General features: G+C 56.1%; 2 protein-coding genes across 3 annotated transcripts in view; one reads left to right on the top strand and one right to left on the bottom strand.

The window, feature by feature from the left end:
- The window catches only part of DHX57 (DExH-box helicase 57), a 51,372-nt gene extending 45,792 nt beyond the window's left edge, over window positions 1–5,580 (bottom strand). Inside the window, exon 1 of one of the 2 annotated variants that reach the window (XM_068153026.1) lies at window positions 5,443–5,580. In XM_068153026.1, the coding sequence (XP_068009127.1) occupies window positions 5,443–5,466 (24 nt within the window). In that variant the 5' untranslated portion in view covers window positions 5,467–5,580. The remainder of the gene's footprint in view (window positions 1–5,442) is intronic. The other variant, XM_068153023.1, reaches the window with a different exon arrangement.
- The window catches only part of ARHGEF33 (Rho guanine nucleotide exchange factor 33), a 35,183-nt gene that overhangs the window by 1,409 nt on the left and 14,999 nt on the right, over window positions 1–18,775 (top strand). The window contains exons 2-9 of the mRNA XM_068153030.1: window positions 2,444–2,493; window positions 9,093–9,257; window positions 10,361–10,482; window positions 11,413–11,555; window positions 12,906–12,965; window positions 15,734–15,949; window positions 16,455–16,584; window positions 18,094–18,226. Coding sequence (XP_068009131.1) covers window positions 2,444–2,493; window positions 9,093–9,257; window positions 10,361–10,482; window positions 11,413–11,555; window positions 12,906–12,965; window positions 15,734–15,949; window positions 16,455–16,584; window positions 18,094–18,226 — 1,019 coding nt within the window. The remainder of the gene's footprint in view (window positions 1–2,443; window positions 2,494–9,092; window positions 9,258–10,360; window positions 10,483–11,412; window positions 11,556–12,905; window positions 12,966–15,733; window positions 15,950–16,454; window positions 16,585–18,093; window positions 18,227–18,775) is intronic.

Below are 18,775 nucleotides of genomic sequence, written 5' to 3'. Positions count from 1 at the left end.
CTACAGCAGGCTGAAAATTAACTCAGGGCTCTTCTGTTGTCTTTTTTTCTCTCTCCAATTAATAGGCATGCCCCCATGGGCTGCAGCTGCTCACTGCAGAAACTCAGAGCACACCACCAACTCCCTTGCTTCCCACAGGGCAGCTGTGAGGACCCTCCTCCTCCTCTGCTCCAGCTCTTAGCAGTGAGAGGAATGATATGGGTTTAATACACAGAGAGTGCTCCTGCACACCCTGTGGCAAAGGTGGGAGGTGAAACTCACAGCAGCAGGGATCATCTCACCTCTTCTGCTCTTGCTCAGCAGCAGTTCCTGGCTTTGAGTCTGCCATAGAATCACAGAGTTGTCAGGGTTGGAAGGGACCTCAAGGCTCAGCCAGCTCCAAGCCCCCTGCCATGGGCAGGGACACCTCACACTACAGCAGGTTGCTCACAGCCACAGCCAGCCTGGCCTGAAAAACCTCCAGGCAGGAGGCTTCCACCACCTCCCTGGGCAACCTGTGCCAGTCTCTCACCACCCTCATGGGCAAGAACTTCTTCCTAACATCCAATCTCAATCTCCCCACTTCTACTTTTGCTCCATTCCCCCCAGTCCTATCCCTCCCTGACACCCTCCAAAGTCCCTCCCCAGCTTTCTTGGAGCCCCCTGCAGATACTGCAAGGCCACAAGAAGGCCTCCTGGGAGCCTTCTCCTCTCCAGACTGAACAACCCCAACTCTCTCAGGCTGTCTCCAGAGCAGAGCAGCTCCAGCCCTCTGCTCACCCTCATGGCCCTGCTCTGGACACCTTTCAGCACCTCCAGATCCTTCCTGGAAGAGAGGCTCCAGAGCTGGACACAGTGCTCCAGGTGGGGTCTCAGCAGAGTGGAGCAGAGGGGGAGAATCCCCTCCCTGGCCCTGCTGGCCACACTTCTCTTGCTGCAGCCCAGAATGTTATTTGCTCTTTGGGCTGCAAGCACACACTGCAGTGATAATAACAGCAACAACAATAATAGTAATGTCTGTTGTGGAGTTGCAGAGAAATGAAAACATTAAGTAATATTAATCATCATCATCATAACAACAACAACAACAATAATAAAAGACCCAGGAGTCTGAAAGATGACAATGAAAGCAACCTGGGGCTGTTTAGTCTGGAGAGGAGAAGGATGAGAGGGATCTGATCAGTGTCTGTCAATAGCTGAGGCCTGGGGATCAGGAAGGAGGGGACAGGGACAGGCTCTGCTCAGTTGCACTCTGTGATAGGACAAGGGGCAATGGATGGAAACTGCAGCACAGGAGGCTCCACCTCAACATGAGGAGGAACTTCTTCCCTGTGAGGGTCCCAGAGCCCTGGAGCAGGCTGCCCATAGAGGTTGTGGAGTCTCCTTCTCTGGAGCCTCTCCAGCCCTGTCTGGATGTGTTCCTGTGTGAGCTGTGCTGGATTCTATGGTCCTGCTCTGGAAGGGGGTTGGACTCAGATGACCTTTGGAGGTCCCTTCCAACCCCTCACATCCTGTGAGCCTCTGATCCTGTCCTTTAGAAGATGAAACCTGGGACTTGGTGTGGACTGGCTGCTGAGTTTTGACCCCCAAAGAGGTGATAGATGAGGGTCAGGGTTCCTTCCTTCCCCCAGTCAGCCTGCTGCCCCTTGTTTTGCCCAGCAGGAACCCCATAGGATATTCTCTAGAGAGTCAGTGCTACCCAGCCCTATGGCTGGTGCCACCCTGCTCCCCAGTGCCATGGCTGCAAGCCCAGCTAGAAAGGCACAGGTGTGCAGAGAGAGCCACACAGCCTCTCCTCTGCTGCCTCTCACTTCTGTGGGTCGCTGGGGAATCTGCTCACATTCCTCTGAATCAGGACAAGTCCCAGAGACCAGAACAGGGCCAGTTTCTGGGTGCCCTTGGCGGTGCCCCATATTTCCCCTCAGGGGTAGAGAAACCAGAACATAGCTGTGCCTTGGAAAGCTCTGACTCCCAGGCTTCAGCTTTCCACTGCATGCTCTGGCTGAGCGTGGGGAGGCCTCCTTCACACCCTTTCCCAAGCCCCTGCAGGAATGGCTGTGCTCTTCAGGGCCCAGGGGGGTAAGGCACTGAGCATCTGCAGCCAGCCTGGAAAGAGGGAGCCTGGGTGCCCCTAAGAACTGGGCACGGGGTCATGCCTGTGGCTGCCAGCAGGGAAGCAAGTTCTTGAAGGCAAAGGGAACCCCAGGCCGAGAAGTGGCTTTGCCAAGGGGAGGGGAAGGGCAGCAAAGGAGGGGAACTGAATGCCTGCTTTAGGGAAGAGCCATTCTCGGTTCCTGATGGCAGCTCATTTTACCGCGGAGGTGCTGCTCACACCTCCTGCAGCGGGGCCTGAGTCCTTTAAAGGCGATCTGTGCCTCGAAAGGGCCTTCAGAGCCTTTGTCCCAGCTATTTATAGCGCCCATAATAACTCTTTTTAATTGACTGAGGCTCTTTGTTCCCGCAGGAGAGACTGAAAGTGTGCCTGTGAGTACCCCTGCAACACAGATCTCCCAGGTAAGATCAGCACAATGCCCTGAATAACTCCCAGAGTTTAAAGAGCTGCTAAGAGGAGTTCAAAAGCTAAATGAAGTGGCAGGGGCTGGGGGGAAACCAAAATATAGGCACTTAAAAGGGGGGGAAAAAATGAGTAGAGGCACTTAGAAGGGACCCAACTGTGCACACTGCATGAACCAATGCCAGAGCACAGCACATCCTAGGAGGCACTTCAGGCAAGTGGCTCACAGCCAGCTGTATCTAGGCAGGTAATTTGTGAGCTCAGCTAATTAACTGGCTGGTATCTTTAGCACCAATTAGAGCATGTCGGGTCACTGGGCCAGAGGGAGAGCTCAGGACAGAGCTGTGAGGAGCCCCGACCAAACCTGATTAACCGTCCCAGGAAGGAGGATGTGTTATTGACACAGGCTGGGAGTGTCTTCCCCAGCAGGGGGGCCAGTACCCCAGGGAGGGGCTCTGGATTATCCTGGCAGCCTCACAGCTCCTGGGACGGTGGGGATGCTCTTCTTGCCTGATAATCCAGAGCAGCCTGGCTGGCCAGAACGCTGAGTCTTGCTGCATGTCTCTGCCTAGCTCTGCAGCCAGGAGCTTGGAAAGCCTGCCTCTGAGCCCACAGCTGGCTCCAAGGTGATCAGGACTTCCAGAGCTCTGCAGCCACTCCTTGAGCTGACATTCTTGCTGCCATTAAGCCACCGTGGAAGCCACAACAGTGTCTATACCACAGCATCCTGCTTGTGAGATGCAGTTTCAGTGCTTCCACAGTGATGTTCCCTATGCACCTCCAGCCTGCCGCAGAGTTCTGAGCACTTTAGACCTTGGTCTGACTCAGTATGGAACCATACTGTGAGAGAGAGGAGATCTCAGCAATGCTGATCAACAGCTAAAGGGTGAGTGGCAGGAGGCTGGAGCCAGACTCTGCTCAGTGGTGCCCAGGGGCAGGGCAAGGGGCAGTGGGCACAGACTGGAACCCAGGAGGTGCCACATGAACAGGAGGAACAAATTCTTCCCTGTGAGGGTGGCAGAGCACTGGGACAGGCTGCCCAGAGAGGCTGTGGAGTCTCCATCTCTGGAGGCATTCCAGACCCACCTGGATGTGTTCCTGTGTGACTGACTGGGTGGCCCTGCTCTGGCAGGGGGGTGGGGCTGGATGGTTTTTAGAGGTCCCTTCCAACCCCTGCCCATTCTGTCATTCTCTGACCCTTGAATTGGAAACCTTGAGTGTTGGAGACCTCCCCTGTCACCACTGCAACACTGATGCCTGGAACTGCTTCTAAGTGCACCAGAGCAAGTGGAGAAGGTAACTTTCCCAGTGCTTTCCTTGTCTCATCCTCTTTTCCCATCCAGACAGCTCCAAGCTGAAGGGCCCAGCACAGTGCCCCCAGTGTGCAGGGAAAGCTGGCACATTGCTGCACCAGTGTGCTGGGAAGCCCATGCTCATGTGCTGCTTTCCACAGCAGCTACTAGGTGGATACCCTAACACAAACTGCTAGGTGGATACCCTAACACATCCTTGAAAGGAAAAGGCCCAGCAGATTCCTGCTGCAGGGAGGACCAGGTGGACACTGCAGCTTCCAAGGAAGACTGCAGAGATGTCAAACAAGAGCTGAGAAGTGCTTTCAGCTCCCTTCTTTAACCATCTCCATCCTTCTCTTCTGTCCTTACCCTGTTACCCTGCCTTCATTCTTACCACCCTTGCCCAGACACATAAATACTGGATATAATCCTAGGGCCATATAGAACAGCACAGCTCTGCTGCTTTCCTGATGTCACAGGCTCACAGGATGTGAGGGGTTGGAAGGGACCTTCAAAAGGTCATCCAGTCCAACTCCCCTGCCAGAGCAGGAGCATAGAATCCAGCACAGGTCACACAGGAACACAGCCAGACAGGGCTGGAAAGGCTCCAGAGAAGGAGACTCCACAACCTCTCTGGGCAGCCTGCTCCAGGCCTCTGGGACCCTCACAGGGAAGAAGTTCCTCCTCATGTTGAGGTGGAGCCTCCTGTGCTGCAGCTTACATCCATTGCCCCTTGTCCTATCACAGGGCACAACTCAGCAGAGCCTGTCCCATCCCTCCTGACCCCCAGGCCTCAGCTATTGATAGACATTGATCAGATCTCCTCTCAGCCTTCTCCTCTCCAGACTAAACAGCCCCAGGGCTCTCAGCCTCTCCTCACCAGGCAGTGCTCCAGGCCCTTCAGCAGCCTTGCAGCCCTCCCTTGGACTCTCTCCAGCAGATCCCTGTCCCTCCTGAACTGGGGAGCCCAGAACTGGATGCCAGATTCCAGATGAGGTCTCAGCAGGGCAGAGCAGAGGGGGAGGAGAACCTCCCTGGCTCTGCTGGACACACTCCTCTGAATGCCCCCCAGGAGCCCTTTGGCCTTCTTGGCCCCCAGGGCACATTGCTGTCCCCTGCAGAACTTGCTGCCCACCAGCACTCCCAGGCCCTTCTCCCCAGGGCTGCTCTCCAGCAGATCCCCTCCCAACCTGTCCTGCTGCAGTTTATTCTTCCTCCCCAGCTGCAGGACTCTGCACTGATCCTTGTTGAGCCTCAGTAGGTTCCTCTGTGCCCAGCTCTCAGTCTGCCCAAGTCTCTGCATGGCCTCACAGCCTTCAGGTGTCTCAGCCAAGCCTCCCAGTTTGGTATCATCAGCAAACCTGCTGAGCAGGCTCTGTCTGTCTCTCCCCTCATCAGTGCCATTGATGAAGATTTTGAACAGATGAGGACCCAGCACTGATCCCTGGGGCACTCCACTGTCACAGCTCTCCAGCTGGACTTGGCAGCACTGAGCACCACTCTCTGGACTCTATCGTGTAACAGTTACTGATCCATCTCACTCTGCTCTCTGTCCCACACCTCCTGAGCTTGCTCACAAGGGTGCCATGGGAGACAGTGTCAAAAGCCTTACTAAGGTCAAGGTAGACTACAGCCAGGTAGGTGGGTGGTACTCACAGATTGCACTGGCTTGCAAGGCATCTTTCAAGGTCACCTTGTCCACCCCCTCGGCAGTCAGCAGGGACACCTCCAGCTAGAGCAGGCTGCCCAGAGTCACACCCAGTCTGATGTCAGCTCCTTTGTAGCCACAGGTTTTGCTCTTTTCTAGGAGAGAAGCAGCAGAAATATTCCTGTGCAGTATTTCTACATCATGAGAAAGCCAGTCACATCCTGGGCTGCAGCAAGAGAAGTGTGGCCAGCAGGGCCAGGGAGGGGATTCTCCCCCTCTGCTCCACTCTGCTCAGAACCCACCTGGAGCTCTGTGTCCAGCTCTGAGCCTCTCTTCCAGGAGGGATCTGGAGGTGCTGGAAGGTGTCCAGAGAAGGGCCATGAGGATGAGCAGAGGGCTGGAGCTGCTCTGCCATGAAGACAGACTGAGAGAGTTGGGGTTGTGCAGTCTGGAGAGGAGAAGGCTCCCAGGAGACCTTCTGGTGGCGTTGCAGGATCTGCAGGGGGCTCCAAGAAAGCTGGGGAGGGACTTTGGAGGGTGTCAGGGAGTGACAGGACTGGGGGGAATGGAGCAAAAGTAGAAGTGGGGAGATTCAGATTGGATGTCAGGAAGAAGTTCTTGCCCATGAGGGTGGTGAGAGACTGGCACAGGTTGCCCAGGGAGGTGGTGGAAGCCTCCTGCCTGGAGGTTTTTGAGGCCAGGCTGGCTGTGGCTGTGAGCAACCTGCTGTAGTGTGAGGTGTCCCTGCTCATGGCAGGGGGGGTTGGAGCTGGCTGATCCTTGTGGCCCTTTCCAACCCTGACAATTGGGCTGCTCTCCAGCAGATCACCTGTTAAACTGGAGCCAGGTTTCCATGGCAGCATAAATTCTGTGGGGCTGGGTTTTTTTTGGGTACCTCCTGTGCTTTAGAAAGGCTGAATTGGGTTCAGTTTCCAGGGGGCTCACAGACCTGTGGAATGTCTCTCCAGTCCTCCAGGTATAATCCCTTGGGCAAAGGCATAAGCATGAACTGCTGCTTCCATGGCTTCCATTTGCTGTGTTAGCCCACAGGATTTAAAGGATGGATTTCTCCAGCTTGGTGTGAGAAATGAGCTCCAAGTGGAACCCACAGCTTGAGCACTGCACTGCACTTGGCTGGAGGTCAAAGATATTCCCTGCTGTTCCTGCACCATTCCACTCCATTTGGGGTCCAGCTTGCATATGATGCCTCAAGGCTGGCTGTGTTTCTTTTCTATGCTCCCAGCACTGAGGGCAGCTGAGGAGGGAGTCCTCAGGGTTTCAGTCAGGATGTCATGTCCAGCCAGCCAAGCCCTGGCAGATGGGAGGAGCTGGTGCTGCTGGCTGCTCTCCTCTCTCCAGCAGCAAGAAAGGGAAATGGGAGTGTTAAGATGCATTTCAGTATCTGAAGCAGCCACTGCAAGCTGAGGAAGGATGTGCCAGGGCAGGACAGACCCAGGCTGAGATGTGGAGCACTGGGAAGGAAGGAAGGATGAACAAAGAAATGAAGCTTAGCAGCATGACTGCAAAAGCAGAGGTGAGCCAAGAGTGAACCCCAGAATAAGAAGCATTTGCTCTTAGATGCAGAGGATACTTTAGTCCAGCTTCCCATTGGTTGGGTGTTTTTGGCTGCCTGAATTCTGTTTGCTCAGAGTGCTTCAGTGCACTTGGACACCAGAGTCTCTGCAGCTGTGCCCCTGTGCTGACTTTTGCTGATGCCTGACAGTGGTGACTCTCCAACCTCTAGATCAGCAGTGACTCCCACCCCTGTACCCTGCAGAAAGGATCTGTCTAGTTCTCCCCCTTCCTGGAAGCAGCTGAGGAGGATCACAGCCAGGCTTGCAGGCATCAACACTGCATTTTGGGCTTATTCTCCTCCAGATATTATCATCTCCAGGGCCAGCTTTGGGACTGCCCCTCTGCTAGCAAGACTCAGGGCTGTGACATTTCCCTCCTGAGGCAGATCTCTTAAAATGGGCAGGAGAGCACAGGGTAGCAGAGCAGCTGTCAGCTGGAAGGGATGGATCTGGCAGATCACCCCTTTTCCCTTGGAGGAGAAAGAAGCCCTGATGCAGGCTAGCAGGGAAGGCTCTGCCTGGGCAATGCCAGCTCAGTATGGAAGTGTGGCAAGCAGCTGTGAGCAGGGATGGGAACTCTGAAACCATTTTGCAGAGCTTTCTATCCCCCTGCTTTTCCAGGCATGGATGTTAGGATGCCTGATGATGCCGAGACCAGCTGGCTCACTTTCCGAGCCTGCTAGCAGGAGCAGCATGGTCATTGCCTCCCCTAGCGGCCACGGCCTCGAGCAGCCCCTCTAACCCTTCATCACACACTGACAGGTCCCAGGGTGACAACTCCTGCCCACTACGGCCAGGAAGGGTGGGTGGAGGGGTCAAAGCAAGGGGTCTGGAGCTGCAGCTGGCTGGGGGAGTCAGGGCTGACCTCCTGAGGAGAGAGGATGCCCTCAGTCTCCCGCTCCCCTCTGCCCTGCCGCAGCTCCTGTCGCCCCCGCTCCTCCTAGCCAGGCAGCTCTCGGCTGGCCCCGAGTGGGTGCTGTGAGGTAAGCCCTGGGGCAGGAGTGGGGCTGTCGGGCAGATGTCCTCTGCCAGGACACCGCCTCTGTGCCTGCCTTTGCCCCGAGGTATCGGAAGCCATCTCTGCTCCATTTGCAGGAGTCCAGCGCCTGAGCTGCCCGGGGCGCCTGTGTCCTCTTACCATCAGTGCTGCAGTTTGGGACTCAGTTTATAACCAGATGTTAGGCCGAATTTCTGTTGTAAAGGTAAAGACCACCGGCACTGAAGCGCCCGGGGCCGCGGTCTCCACCGGGGCTCCGCGCGGGCACGGCCAGCGCCCAGCCGGCGGCAGCGCGGGCAGAGAGCGTAGGGCCGCCGGCCCCGGCTGCCCCCGGAGAGGGTGCCCCGGGTGCCCCTCCAGGAGCTGCCTCCCTCCCCTCACTGCCCACCTCCACAGCTGCCTTGTCTGCTTGCTCTGCCAGCCTGGCTTGCCCCAGCCTGTCTCCTGCTTCGCCTCCTGGTAGTTGTGAGCGCTGCCGGTAGCACCACAGCCTCTAGGGACAGCAACCGAAGGGAGAGTGGGCACAGTGTCGCTGTATGCCAGGGGAAAACCTCCAGCCCCCTCCCCATTTCCAGTTAAAGAGATGCCTCCTTCCTTGGGAAGGGCCTGCTGAGCGAGGACAGAGCTTATCCGTGGCCCTTGGAGAGGGAGAAGGTCTGAGAGCTGGGCGGGGAGGAGGAGGTGCTCGGAGGGGGACACGTTCTCCATTGCTCAGCTGCTTCGGGGGTGGACAAGCTGGCTGCCGGCACACCAAACCTTTCAGGGCATCTTCCAGGCTCTCCTCTGCTTCTACAGACTGACAGGGAGCTTGGAAATGAAACCTCTCAGTCCAAAAAAAAGGGGCACATTGCCCACCCAAGACAAACACCTCCTACCCTGTAGTGAGGCTGCTGCAGGGGCTGAACCTCCCCCCTCCCCCCCGCGTCTCTCGGCCACGACAGAAGGAGGAGAAAAGAGGAGAAGCCCCTGGCAGGATGGGTTTCACCCAGCCTCGGTGCCACTCTGAACCGTGGGTGAGCACTGGGGACACAGCAGCCCCTCCTGCTGTGGGAGGAGGGTGAAGCCAGCGTGTTTGTGGGCCCTCTAGTTGCAGGCATTAGCCTCGGAGCTGAAGGCAGGATTCACGGAGGCCATGCAGGAGCTGTCCCGCATCCAGCATGGAGAGTACGCCCTGGAGGAGAAGGTCAAGAGCTGCCGCTGTGCCATGGAGGAGAAGGTGGCTGAGATGAAGAATTCCCTCAACACCTTCAAGGTAGGAGGCTGGACCTGTGGAGGGGCTGCAGAAGGACTGTTCCCAAAGGCCTGCAGGGACAGGACCAGGGGCAGTGGTTTGGAATGAGAGCAGAGCAGACTGAGATTGGATGTGAGGAACAAGTTCTGCACCAGGAGGCTGCTGGAACACTGCAGCAGGTTGCCCAGGGAGGTGGCTGGGGCTCCATGCCTGGGGATATTCAAGGTCAGGCTGGACAGGGCTCTGGGCAACCTGATCTAGTGGAGGATGTCGCTGCTGAGTGCAGGGGGTTGGACTGGATGACCTTGGGAAGACCCTCCTAACCCATTCTGTGACTCTATGGTTAGCTTGGGAGCATGGGGCAGCATTCCCCTGCCTCCACCAGTCCCTTCTGCTGGCAAAGAAAATGAGCTGGCAGTAGTGTCAGATGTGCCTGGGGCACTTCCTCTGGCTTTCTGTCTCCCCTGATAGCTACAGAATCACTGTTCCCTATGCCCTACTCCAACACCAGTGTTATCCATGCCCTGCTCCAGCAGCAATGTGATCCATGCCCTGCTCCAACAACACCAATGTGATCCATGCCCTGCATGGCACTGGGCAAAAGGCACTGTGGTCCCAGATGAGCAAGGGAGACAAGGAGGCAGAGGTCTTGAAGCCACAGGAATCAGGGTCACTCAGGACTTTACAATTCAGATCCAGGGCAAGCAACAAGAGGGAATGGATTGAAGCTTGAGGAGGGCAGACTCAGCCTGGAGATGAGGAAGACATTCTTGAGAGTGAGGGTGGGAAGACACTGGCACAGGTTGCCCAGGGAGGCTGTGGCTGCCTCCTCCCTGGAGGTGTTCAAGGCCAGGTTGAACCTGGGCTGGTGGGAGGTGTCCCTGCCCATGGCAGGGGATTGGAACTGGATGAGCTTTAAGGTCCCTTCCAATCCAAACCATTCTGTGAACCTATGACCAGGAGGGGCCAAGGCTGTTCCCCCTCTGACTCATGCTTGTTGCTGACTGTCCTGGCCCAGGAGCAGTGTCTGAGCACAGGGCAGCAGCAGCCTGAAGCTGCATCTCTGGTACACAGCAGCCAGCAAGGGACAGCCTGGCAATGCTGTGCCCTTGCCTGTTCCTCAGGAGGAGCTCAGTGATGCCAAGTCCATGATTGAAGAGATCAGTGCCAAGCAGGAGGAGATGCAGCAGAAGATCGAGCAGCTGCAGCAGGAGAAGCGTCGGGAGTCGCGGAAGATGAAAGCTAAGTAAGGGCTCAAGCCCCAGGGCTCTGGAAGTGCTAAACCGGCAGTGGTGTCTGTGTTGTTAATTGCCCTCACCTGGTCCTGACTGCACATGGGGCAGTCCCATGCACTGATACAGGCTGGGCAGGGACTGGCTTGAGAGCAGCCCTGAAGAAAAGGCCTTGGGGGTGCTGGGGGATGAGAAGCTCAAGAGGAGCCAGCAGGGAGCACTTGCAGCCCAGAGAGCCAAGCAGAGCCTGGGCTGCAGCAAGAGAAGTGTGGCCAGCAGGGCCAGGGAGGGGATTCTCCCCCTCTGCTCCACTCTGCTGAGACCCCACCTGGAGCTCTGTGTCCAGCTTTGGAGCCTCTCTTCCAGGAAGGATCTGGAGGTGCTGGAAGGGGTCCAGAGAAGGGCCACGAAGGTGAGCAGAGGGCTGGAGCTGCTCTGCTCTGGAGACAGACTGAGGGAGTTGGGGTTGTGCAGTCTGGAGAGGAGAAGGCTCCCAGGAGACCTTCTTGTGGCCTTGCAGTATCTGCAGGGGGCTCCAAGAAAGCTGGGGAGGGACGTTTGAGGGTGTCAGGGAATGATAGTACTGGGGGCAATGGAGCAAAACTAAAAGTGGGGAGATTCAGATTGGATGTCAGGAAGAAGTTTTTGCCCATGAGAGTGGTGAGAGACTGGCACAGGTTGCCCAGGGAGGTGGTGGAAGCCTCCTGCCTGGAGGTTTTTGAGGCCAGGCTGGCTGTGGCTGTGAGCAACCTGCTGTAGTGTGAGGTGTCCCTGCCCATGGCAGGGGGGTTGGGACTGGCTGATCCTTGAGGTCCCTTCCAGCCCTGACAGTTCTGTGGTTCTCTGATTCTATGATCTGCTTCTGACTCCGTGCTTGTGCCTGCCACAACCACTGTGCAGGAGCTTCCTGCTTCCCAGCTGTCTCTTTCTGTGTTTGGGTACAGGAGGGCACAGAAGGATGACCACAGCTCACAGACAGTGCCTACACCTCTCCAGGGCAGCCCCTTTCGCTCCATTAACCTCCCAGAGCCTGTCCTGATCAGTGAAGATTTTACCAGCCTTCTGCACAACGTCACTTATGAAAAAGGTAGGCAATAAGAGTAAGCAAAAGAAACACCACCCAAAAACCCACAGAAAAGAACTAAGGGCAAGAGGACATCAAGTTCTCCTCAGGTGCCAGCAGGGTAAGAAGGGAAAAGGGGTGGCAGCGTGGGGAGATGAGGGGAGGGTGGTGGACCTTGACTTCAGTCAGGCTTTTGATACTGTTTCCCATCACAGCCTCATAGAACAGCTCAAGAAATGCAGCCCAGATAGTGGCTTGCAAACTGGCTCCACAACAAACTGGCTTCAGAGGGGTGTCATCAGTGGCACACAGTCAGCTTGGAGGCTTGTGGCCAGTAGTGTTCCCCAGGGGTCAGTACTGGGTCCAGTTTTGATCAGTATCTTTATCAATGACCTGGAAGAAGGGATTGAGAGTACCCTCAGCAAGTTCCTGGTGATACAAAACTGGGGGGTGGCTGAAAGCCCTCAGGGTGAGAGCTGGACAGGCTGAGAGCTGGCTGCAGGCAAACCTCATGAAGTACAAGTGCAGGGTCCTGCATCTAGGGAGGATCAACAGCAGGCACCACCACAGCTTAGGGACTGCCCTGCTGGAAGGCAGCTCCATGGAGAAAAGACTTTGGGGTGATGGTGGGCAGCAAGTTCTGCATGGGACAGCAGTGTACCCTGGGGGCCAAGAGGGCCAATGGCATCCTGGCCTGGGTCAGGAACAGTGTGGCCAGCAGCTCTAGGGATGGAATTCTGCCCTGTGCTCAGCACTGGGGAGGCCTCACCTCGAGCACTGTGTGCAGCTCTGGGCCCTCACTTCAGGAAGGATACTGAGGTGCTGGAGCAGGTCCAGAGAGAGACCAGACTGGGGAGGGGGCTGGAGGGAAAGGCTGATGAGGAGAGGCTGAGGGAGCTGGGGGTGTTCAGCCTGGAGAATAGGAGGCTCAGGGGGGACCTTATCACTCTCTACAACTACCTGAAGGGAAGTTGTAGTGAGGTGGGGGTCAGGCTCTGCTCCCAGGCAACCTATGACAGGACAAGAGGGCATGGCCTGAAGCTGGCCCAGGGGAGGGTTAGGTTGAAGGTTAAGAAGCAGTTCCTGAGGGAAAGGGGAATCAGACACCGGGATGGACTGCCCAGGGAGGTGGTGGAGTCGCCCTCACTAGTGGTGTTTAAGAAAGGCCTGGATGTGGCACTTGGTGGCATGGTTTAGCTGAGGTGGTGGTGTTGGGTCATAGGCTGGACTTGATGATCATCTCAGAGGTCTTTCCCAGCCTCAGTAATTCTATGATTCAAGACTGGAGACTTCATCCATGCTGACTGGGCTTGGCAGGAGGAAGCCTCTTTCCAGCTGCCTTCTCTTCTAAAGCTGCCCTTTGTTCTTCAACAGTGTCTGACACCAGGATCATGCCGATGGCAGAAGGAGGTGTGAAAGTTGTGGCAGGTCCAGGTAGGAAAACACAGCAGTGTCAAACCCCCAGCAGGGCAGGGATTGGGTTTGAGTGCTCTGCTGCACTGGATAAATGCATCCCACAGGACCCCCAGCTTTGGCACCAGCCCCTCCAGCTGCATGCTTGCAGCTAGACTGCTGTTTGGCAGGCAAGGCCTTCCTGCTGCTCCCTTGGCAGCTTTGCTTTCTAACTGCCTGTTGCAGTTTAGAAGCTGTGCTTAAATTGTACACCAGAACTAGAACCCTTCCAGAGGACTCACTTAAGGGACTTAGGACAAGGAGCAATAGATGTAAGCTGCAGTACAGGAGGTTCCACCTCAACACAAGGGGGAACTTCTTCCCTGTGAGGGTCACAGAGCACTGGAACAGGCTCCCCAGAGAGTTTGTGGAGTCTCCTCTGGAGCCTTTCCAGCCCTGTCTGGATGTGTTCCTGTGTGACCTGAGCTAGATTGTGTGGTCCTGCTCTGGCAGGGGGCCTGGACTTGAGGATCTCTTTGGGTCCCTTCCAACCCCTGACATCCTGTGAGCCTGTGAAGGCCAAGCAAATAGTGATGAAACTGATTTAATTTACTTAGCTCTGCAATTTCCTAGATGGTTCAGGAGCACAAGCTTTCTGCTGCTGCTTTTCTTGCTTGCTTGGCTGCTTTGGACCTTCTGCTGGCTGAACTAACTTTGGTTGTGTCTGTGAGGTAGAGGGGAGGGTGGAGGGAAAGCAGGGAGGCAAAGGAGTCTCTCTCTCTGGGCTGCCCAGGGTGGGGGTTGGTGAATCTGCCCAGGGTGGGGGTTGGTGAATCTGCCCAGGGTGGGGGTTGGTGAATCTGCCCAGGGTGGATTGCTTCTGCTTGTTGAGCTGTAAATATATGTAAATCTATTTTGCACATGCCTTGTCACCTTCTGGAACTTCATGTGTAGTTGCAAACCTAGCTCCATTTTGCTTCCAAACTTTGCTGAGCTAGTCTGGAGATTTAATCTGGAGGCAAATCTCCATTCTGGGGCAGAATCTCCATTCTGGAGGTAAATCTCCAGTGGTTGCTGGGGGATGGAGGGGCAAATCCAGCCCTACAAGAGTGCCTTTGGAGGCAGGGAGGAAGAATGGAGTTTGAGGTCCCTTCCAGCCCCTAGTGTTCTGTGATGATTCTGTGATTGAGGCTTACTGCTGTGGCAAAGAGTACTGAGAGGGCCACTTGGGGTGCTTGGGGAGAGGCAGCCTTTGGAGTGCCTGGCACCAGTAGAACTTTCTTTGCTCACCAGCTTCCAGATTCCTTGCAGGGCTGTCTGAATAGTAACAGAGAAGTGGTTTTTTTTTCTGGCAAAAAAGAAAATATTTGATTTAGGCAGACCTAAGAGAAGAGGACACTAAAGAACCTGGCCAGTGAACAGGACAAGTGAGAACAAGCCTGAGGCACTCCCTCCCTCCCTCATGGAGTTCAGTAAGGATAAGTGCAGGGTGCTGCATCTGGGGAGGATCAACAGCAGGCACCAGCACAGGTTAGGAGCTGCTCTGCTGGAAAGCAACTCCAAGGAGAAAGAATTTGGAGTGCTGGTAGACAGCAAGTTCTGCATGGGACAGCAGTGTGCCCTTGGGGCCAAGAGAGCAAATGGGCTCCTGGGGTGCAGCAAGAGGAGTGTGACCAGCAGGGCTAGGGAGGTTCTGCTCCCCTCTGCTCTGCCCTGCTGAGACCACAGCTGCAATCCTGTGTCCAGTTCTGGGCTCCCCAGTTCAAGAGAGACAGAGACCTGATGGAGAGAGTCCTACAGAACTATGAGTATGACTGTGAGACTTGAGCATCTCTGCTGTGAAGAGAGACTGAGAGCCCTGGGGCTGTTTAGTCTGGAGAGGAGAAGGCTGAGAGGGATCTGATCAATGTCTATCAATAGCTGAGGGCTGGGGGTCAAGTGGAGGGGGCCAAGCTCTTTTGGGTGGTGCACAGTAATAAGCCAAGGAACAACAGCTACAAGCTTGAACATAGAAGGTTTGACCTCAACATGAGGGGAAAGTTGTTTGGTGTGAGGCTGCTGGAGGTCTGGAGCAGGCTGCCCAGAGAGGTTGTGGAGTCTCCTTCTCTGGATGCATTCTTATGCAGATCATTCTCCGATTCTGTGCTCTGCCCTGGGTGCTCCTGCTCTGGCAGGGGGGTTGGACTGGATGATCTCTGGAGGTCCTTTCCAACCCCTAATGTACTGTGACAGTTTTCTTTCTATAGCATGTGTCTAGTCCTGGACTTTATTTGCCCTGAAAATAAATGCTGGAGGAGTGCAAACCTTGGCCAACTGCACTTCTGTTTGGAAATGAAGGCTACAAGGCTGTAGCCATTGTGAGGCACAATGCCAATGCTTCAAACATCTCTTCAAATGGAGGAGGAGGAGGATGATCTTAAAGGGGGGCCTACAAGAAAGCTGGGGAGGGACTTTTGAGGGTGTCAGGGAGTGATAGGACTGGGGGGGATGGAGCAAAACTAGAAGTGGGGAGATTGAGATTGGATGTCAGGAAGAAGTTGTTGCCCATGAGGGTGGTGAGAGACTGGCACAGGTTGCCCAGGGAGGTGGTGGAAGCCTCCTGCCTGGAGGTTTTTCAGGCCAGGCTGGCTGTGGCTGTGAGCAACCTGCTGTAGTGTGAGGTGTCCCTGCCCATGGCAGGGGGGGTGGAACTGGATGATCCTTGAGGACTCTTCCAACTCTGGCAATTCTGTGATTCTGTGATGATGATGCAGGTTAGCTGCCTGCTGCCATTGAGATGTCAAGATCCATTCAGCTGTTTGGCTTTGCAGGAGCAACCATGGAGACAGAGGACAGCCTGAAACCTGCCTTGCCAACAGAGGGGCAGTCCAAAGTGCATCTGCCATCAACGGTGTGGAAGCAGCCCAAGGACACCAAGGACTGGGGGGATGAATACATCTCCAAAGAGCAACCAGAGAGAGGAAAAGACCTGGGCCAGGGCAGATACAGCTCAGCAGACACCGTTCTGTGCGAGCCCTCTCTGGCTGGTAAGGACAGGGTGGGGAACTCTGGCTGGAAAGGCTCAAAGCAGCACTCCCAGCTCCCCTGTGCTGGCTGGGAAGCAGCTTGCAGGCAGCAGTCAGGCTCTGCTGCCGGGGTGGGGAATGCCTGGGGGCCTCGGGCTGCCAGGCCCTTTGTGTCTGCAGCTGGCAGAATCGCTCTGCAGGTTCGGATTGCTGCTGAGGTTGTGACAGGGGAGCTGCTTGAAAGGGGTGCAAAAATGTTTCCTGAGCCTCTGGCAGGAGCTGCTTTGATGGCTTGTTGTGCTCAGCAACAGAAAGGTGCTGCTCACAGCGGCAGCCACGTTTGCTCTTAGGGAACTGGGGCTCCCCACTCCCGGCTGGGGCAGGCTGCAGCCTCAGGGTGGCATTTCCTGGCTTGGGGAAAGCAGCCACACAAAGATAAGGCACTGTGGCACATTCTGACAGCTTCTCCTCTCAGGAGGCTCCCCATTCCCTTCCTTTTTTCAACCTAACCATTGTCTCCTGGAAGCCAAAAGGCAGAACATCGCCTTGGAGCTGCTGGAGTCGGAAAGGAAGTACGTGATCAACCTCTCCCTCATCCTGAAGATCAAGGCCACCTTGCAGGGGCCAGATGTGAAAAGGAGCACCAAAGAGAGAAGGTATTGGATTCCCTGTCCTCTCCCTCACAGGCAGTTCTGTTCAGGCAGAATTCCTTCTCCCACTGTTCCTTTATCCTTCCAGCTGAAAGCTGCAGGCACTGAAAGGGTTTTTTTGCAGCCACTAAAGGCTCTCCTGCCTGTCCTTGCACCTCCTCTGCCTTGCATCCCAAACTGTCTCACTGCTTCCTGTCAGTCCCCTACCAGTCTCCTGTTCTCCTTTCACATGCCTCCTGCCCTGGTGGGAACAAAGCTTTGATCCTTCACTGCCTGCTTCTTCCAGCCCTCAGCTCCAGCTCTAGCAGCTGCTGTGGGCAGGAGCCCCTGGCTGGTGGCTGCCACCACTCTGCAGAGAGATACAGACATATGTACCCACAGGTACATGCCCAGGGAGGCTGGCCCAGCTCAGCAGCTGACCCCAGAGCTTTGCACAGGCTGTGGCTCCTCAGATCCCACAGTGGGACAGCTCCTCCAGCAATCCCCATCACTGGCCTGGGAGCTCCCAGCCCCTAACCACACTTGGAGAGCCCACTCCTAGCTAGCTCTCTCTTTTGTTTCCTCTTTCCACTGTCCCTAGGAGTCCCACACCCAGGGAGTTCATAGGGTGTGTTCATAGGATGTTAGGGGTTGGAAGGAACCTTTGAAGATCATCAAGTCCAAGCCCCCTGCCAGAGCAGGAGCATAGAATCCAGCACAGGTCACACAGGAACACAGCCAGACAGGGCTGGAAAGGCTCCAGAGAAGGAGACTCCACAACCTCTCTGGGCAGCCTGCTCCAGGCCTCTGGGACCCTCACAGGGAAGAAGTTCCTCCTCATGTTGAGGTGGAACCTCCTGTGCTGCAGTTTCCATCCATTGCCCCTTGCCCTATCACAGGGCACAGTGAACAGAGCTGTCCCCTCCCTCCTGACCCCCCCAGTCCTCAGATACTGATGCTTTGTGTCAGCAGCCCAAGGTGGCTCTCTACTCTGCCCTGTGAGGCCACATCTGGAATATTGTGTCCAGTTCTGGGCCCCTCAGCTCAAGAAGGACCTCAGGGAACTGCTTGAGAGAGTCCAGCACAGAGCCCCAGAGCTGCTGCAGGCAGTGGAACATCTTCCTTAGGAGGAGAGCCTGAGAGAGCTGAGGGCTCTGTGGCTTGGGGAGGAGGAGCCTGAGGGTGAGCTCCTTGCTGGTGATCAAGATGTGCAGGGTGAGTGCCCAGAGGCTGGAGCCAGGCTCTGCTGGGTGATGCCCAATGCCAGCACAAGGGGCAGTGGTGGAAGCTGAGGCAGAGGGAGCTCCATGGAAACAGGAGGAAGAATTTTGTCACTGTGAGGGTGGTGGAGCCCTGGAGCAGGCTGCCCAGGGGGATTGTGGAGTCTCCTTCTCTGAAGGCTTTCCAACCCCACCTGGCTGTGTTCGTGTGTGCCCTGCCCTGGGTGACTCTGCTCTGGCAGGGGGGTTGGGCTGGGTGATCTCTGGAGGTCCCTTCCAGCCCCTGACATCCTGTGACTCTGTGGTCTCCCTGCAGCTTCTTCCCCACCTCGCTGCGCTACCTGGTGCAGCAGCACGTGGACCTGCTGCACGCCCTGCAGGAGCGAGTCCTCAGCTGGCCACGGCAGGGCATCCTGGGAGACATCTTCCTGAAGCTAACAAATGATGAGGTAGGTCACAGACACCCCCACCTGGGCTCTTCTGCCATGGTGGGGTGCCCACAGGTGGGCTGAGATAGCCTGCAGCAGAGGGGCTGTGCTGCCAAGCTGTGACTAGAATCATAGAATTGTTGGGGTTGGAAGGGACCTCAAGGATCAGCCAGTGCCAACCCCCCTGCCATGGGCAGGGACACCTCACACTACAGCAGGTTGCTCACAGCCACAGCCAGCCTGGCCTCAAAAACCTCCAGGCAGGAGGCTTCCACCACCTCCCTGGGCAACCTGTGCCAGTCTCTCACCACCCTCATGGGCAACAACTTCTTCCTGACATCCAATCTCAATCTCCCCACTTCTAGTTCTGCTCCATCCCCCCCAGTCCTGTCACTCCCTGACACCCTCAAAAGTCCCTCCCCAGCTTTTCAGGGGTAAGGCCTTTCAGCCAGCCCCTTGGAAGAGAGCCCCTTTGTCATAGTGCCTGGCTGCTCAGGGTGCCTACATGCCAGGCCCCCCGGGCAGGGGGGGCATACAGGCAGGTGGCACAGCCCCACAACAAAACCCCCA

Source organism: Melanerpes formicivorus, unplaced genomic scaffold (genome assembly GCF_026170545.1).
Source record: "Melanerpes formicivorus ecotype bairdi unplaced genomic scaffold, bMelFor1.0.p_v2 SCAF_25, whole genome shotgun sequence".
NCBI classification, from domain to species: Eukaryota; Metazoa; Chordata; class Aves; order Piciformes; family Picidae; genus Melanerpes; species Melanerpes formicivorus.
Note: the sequence above shows the minus strand (reverse complement) of the source record. Positions and strands in the feature narration are given on the sequence as shown.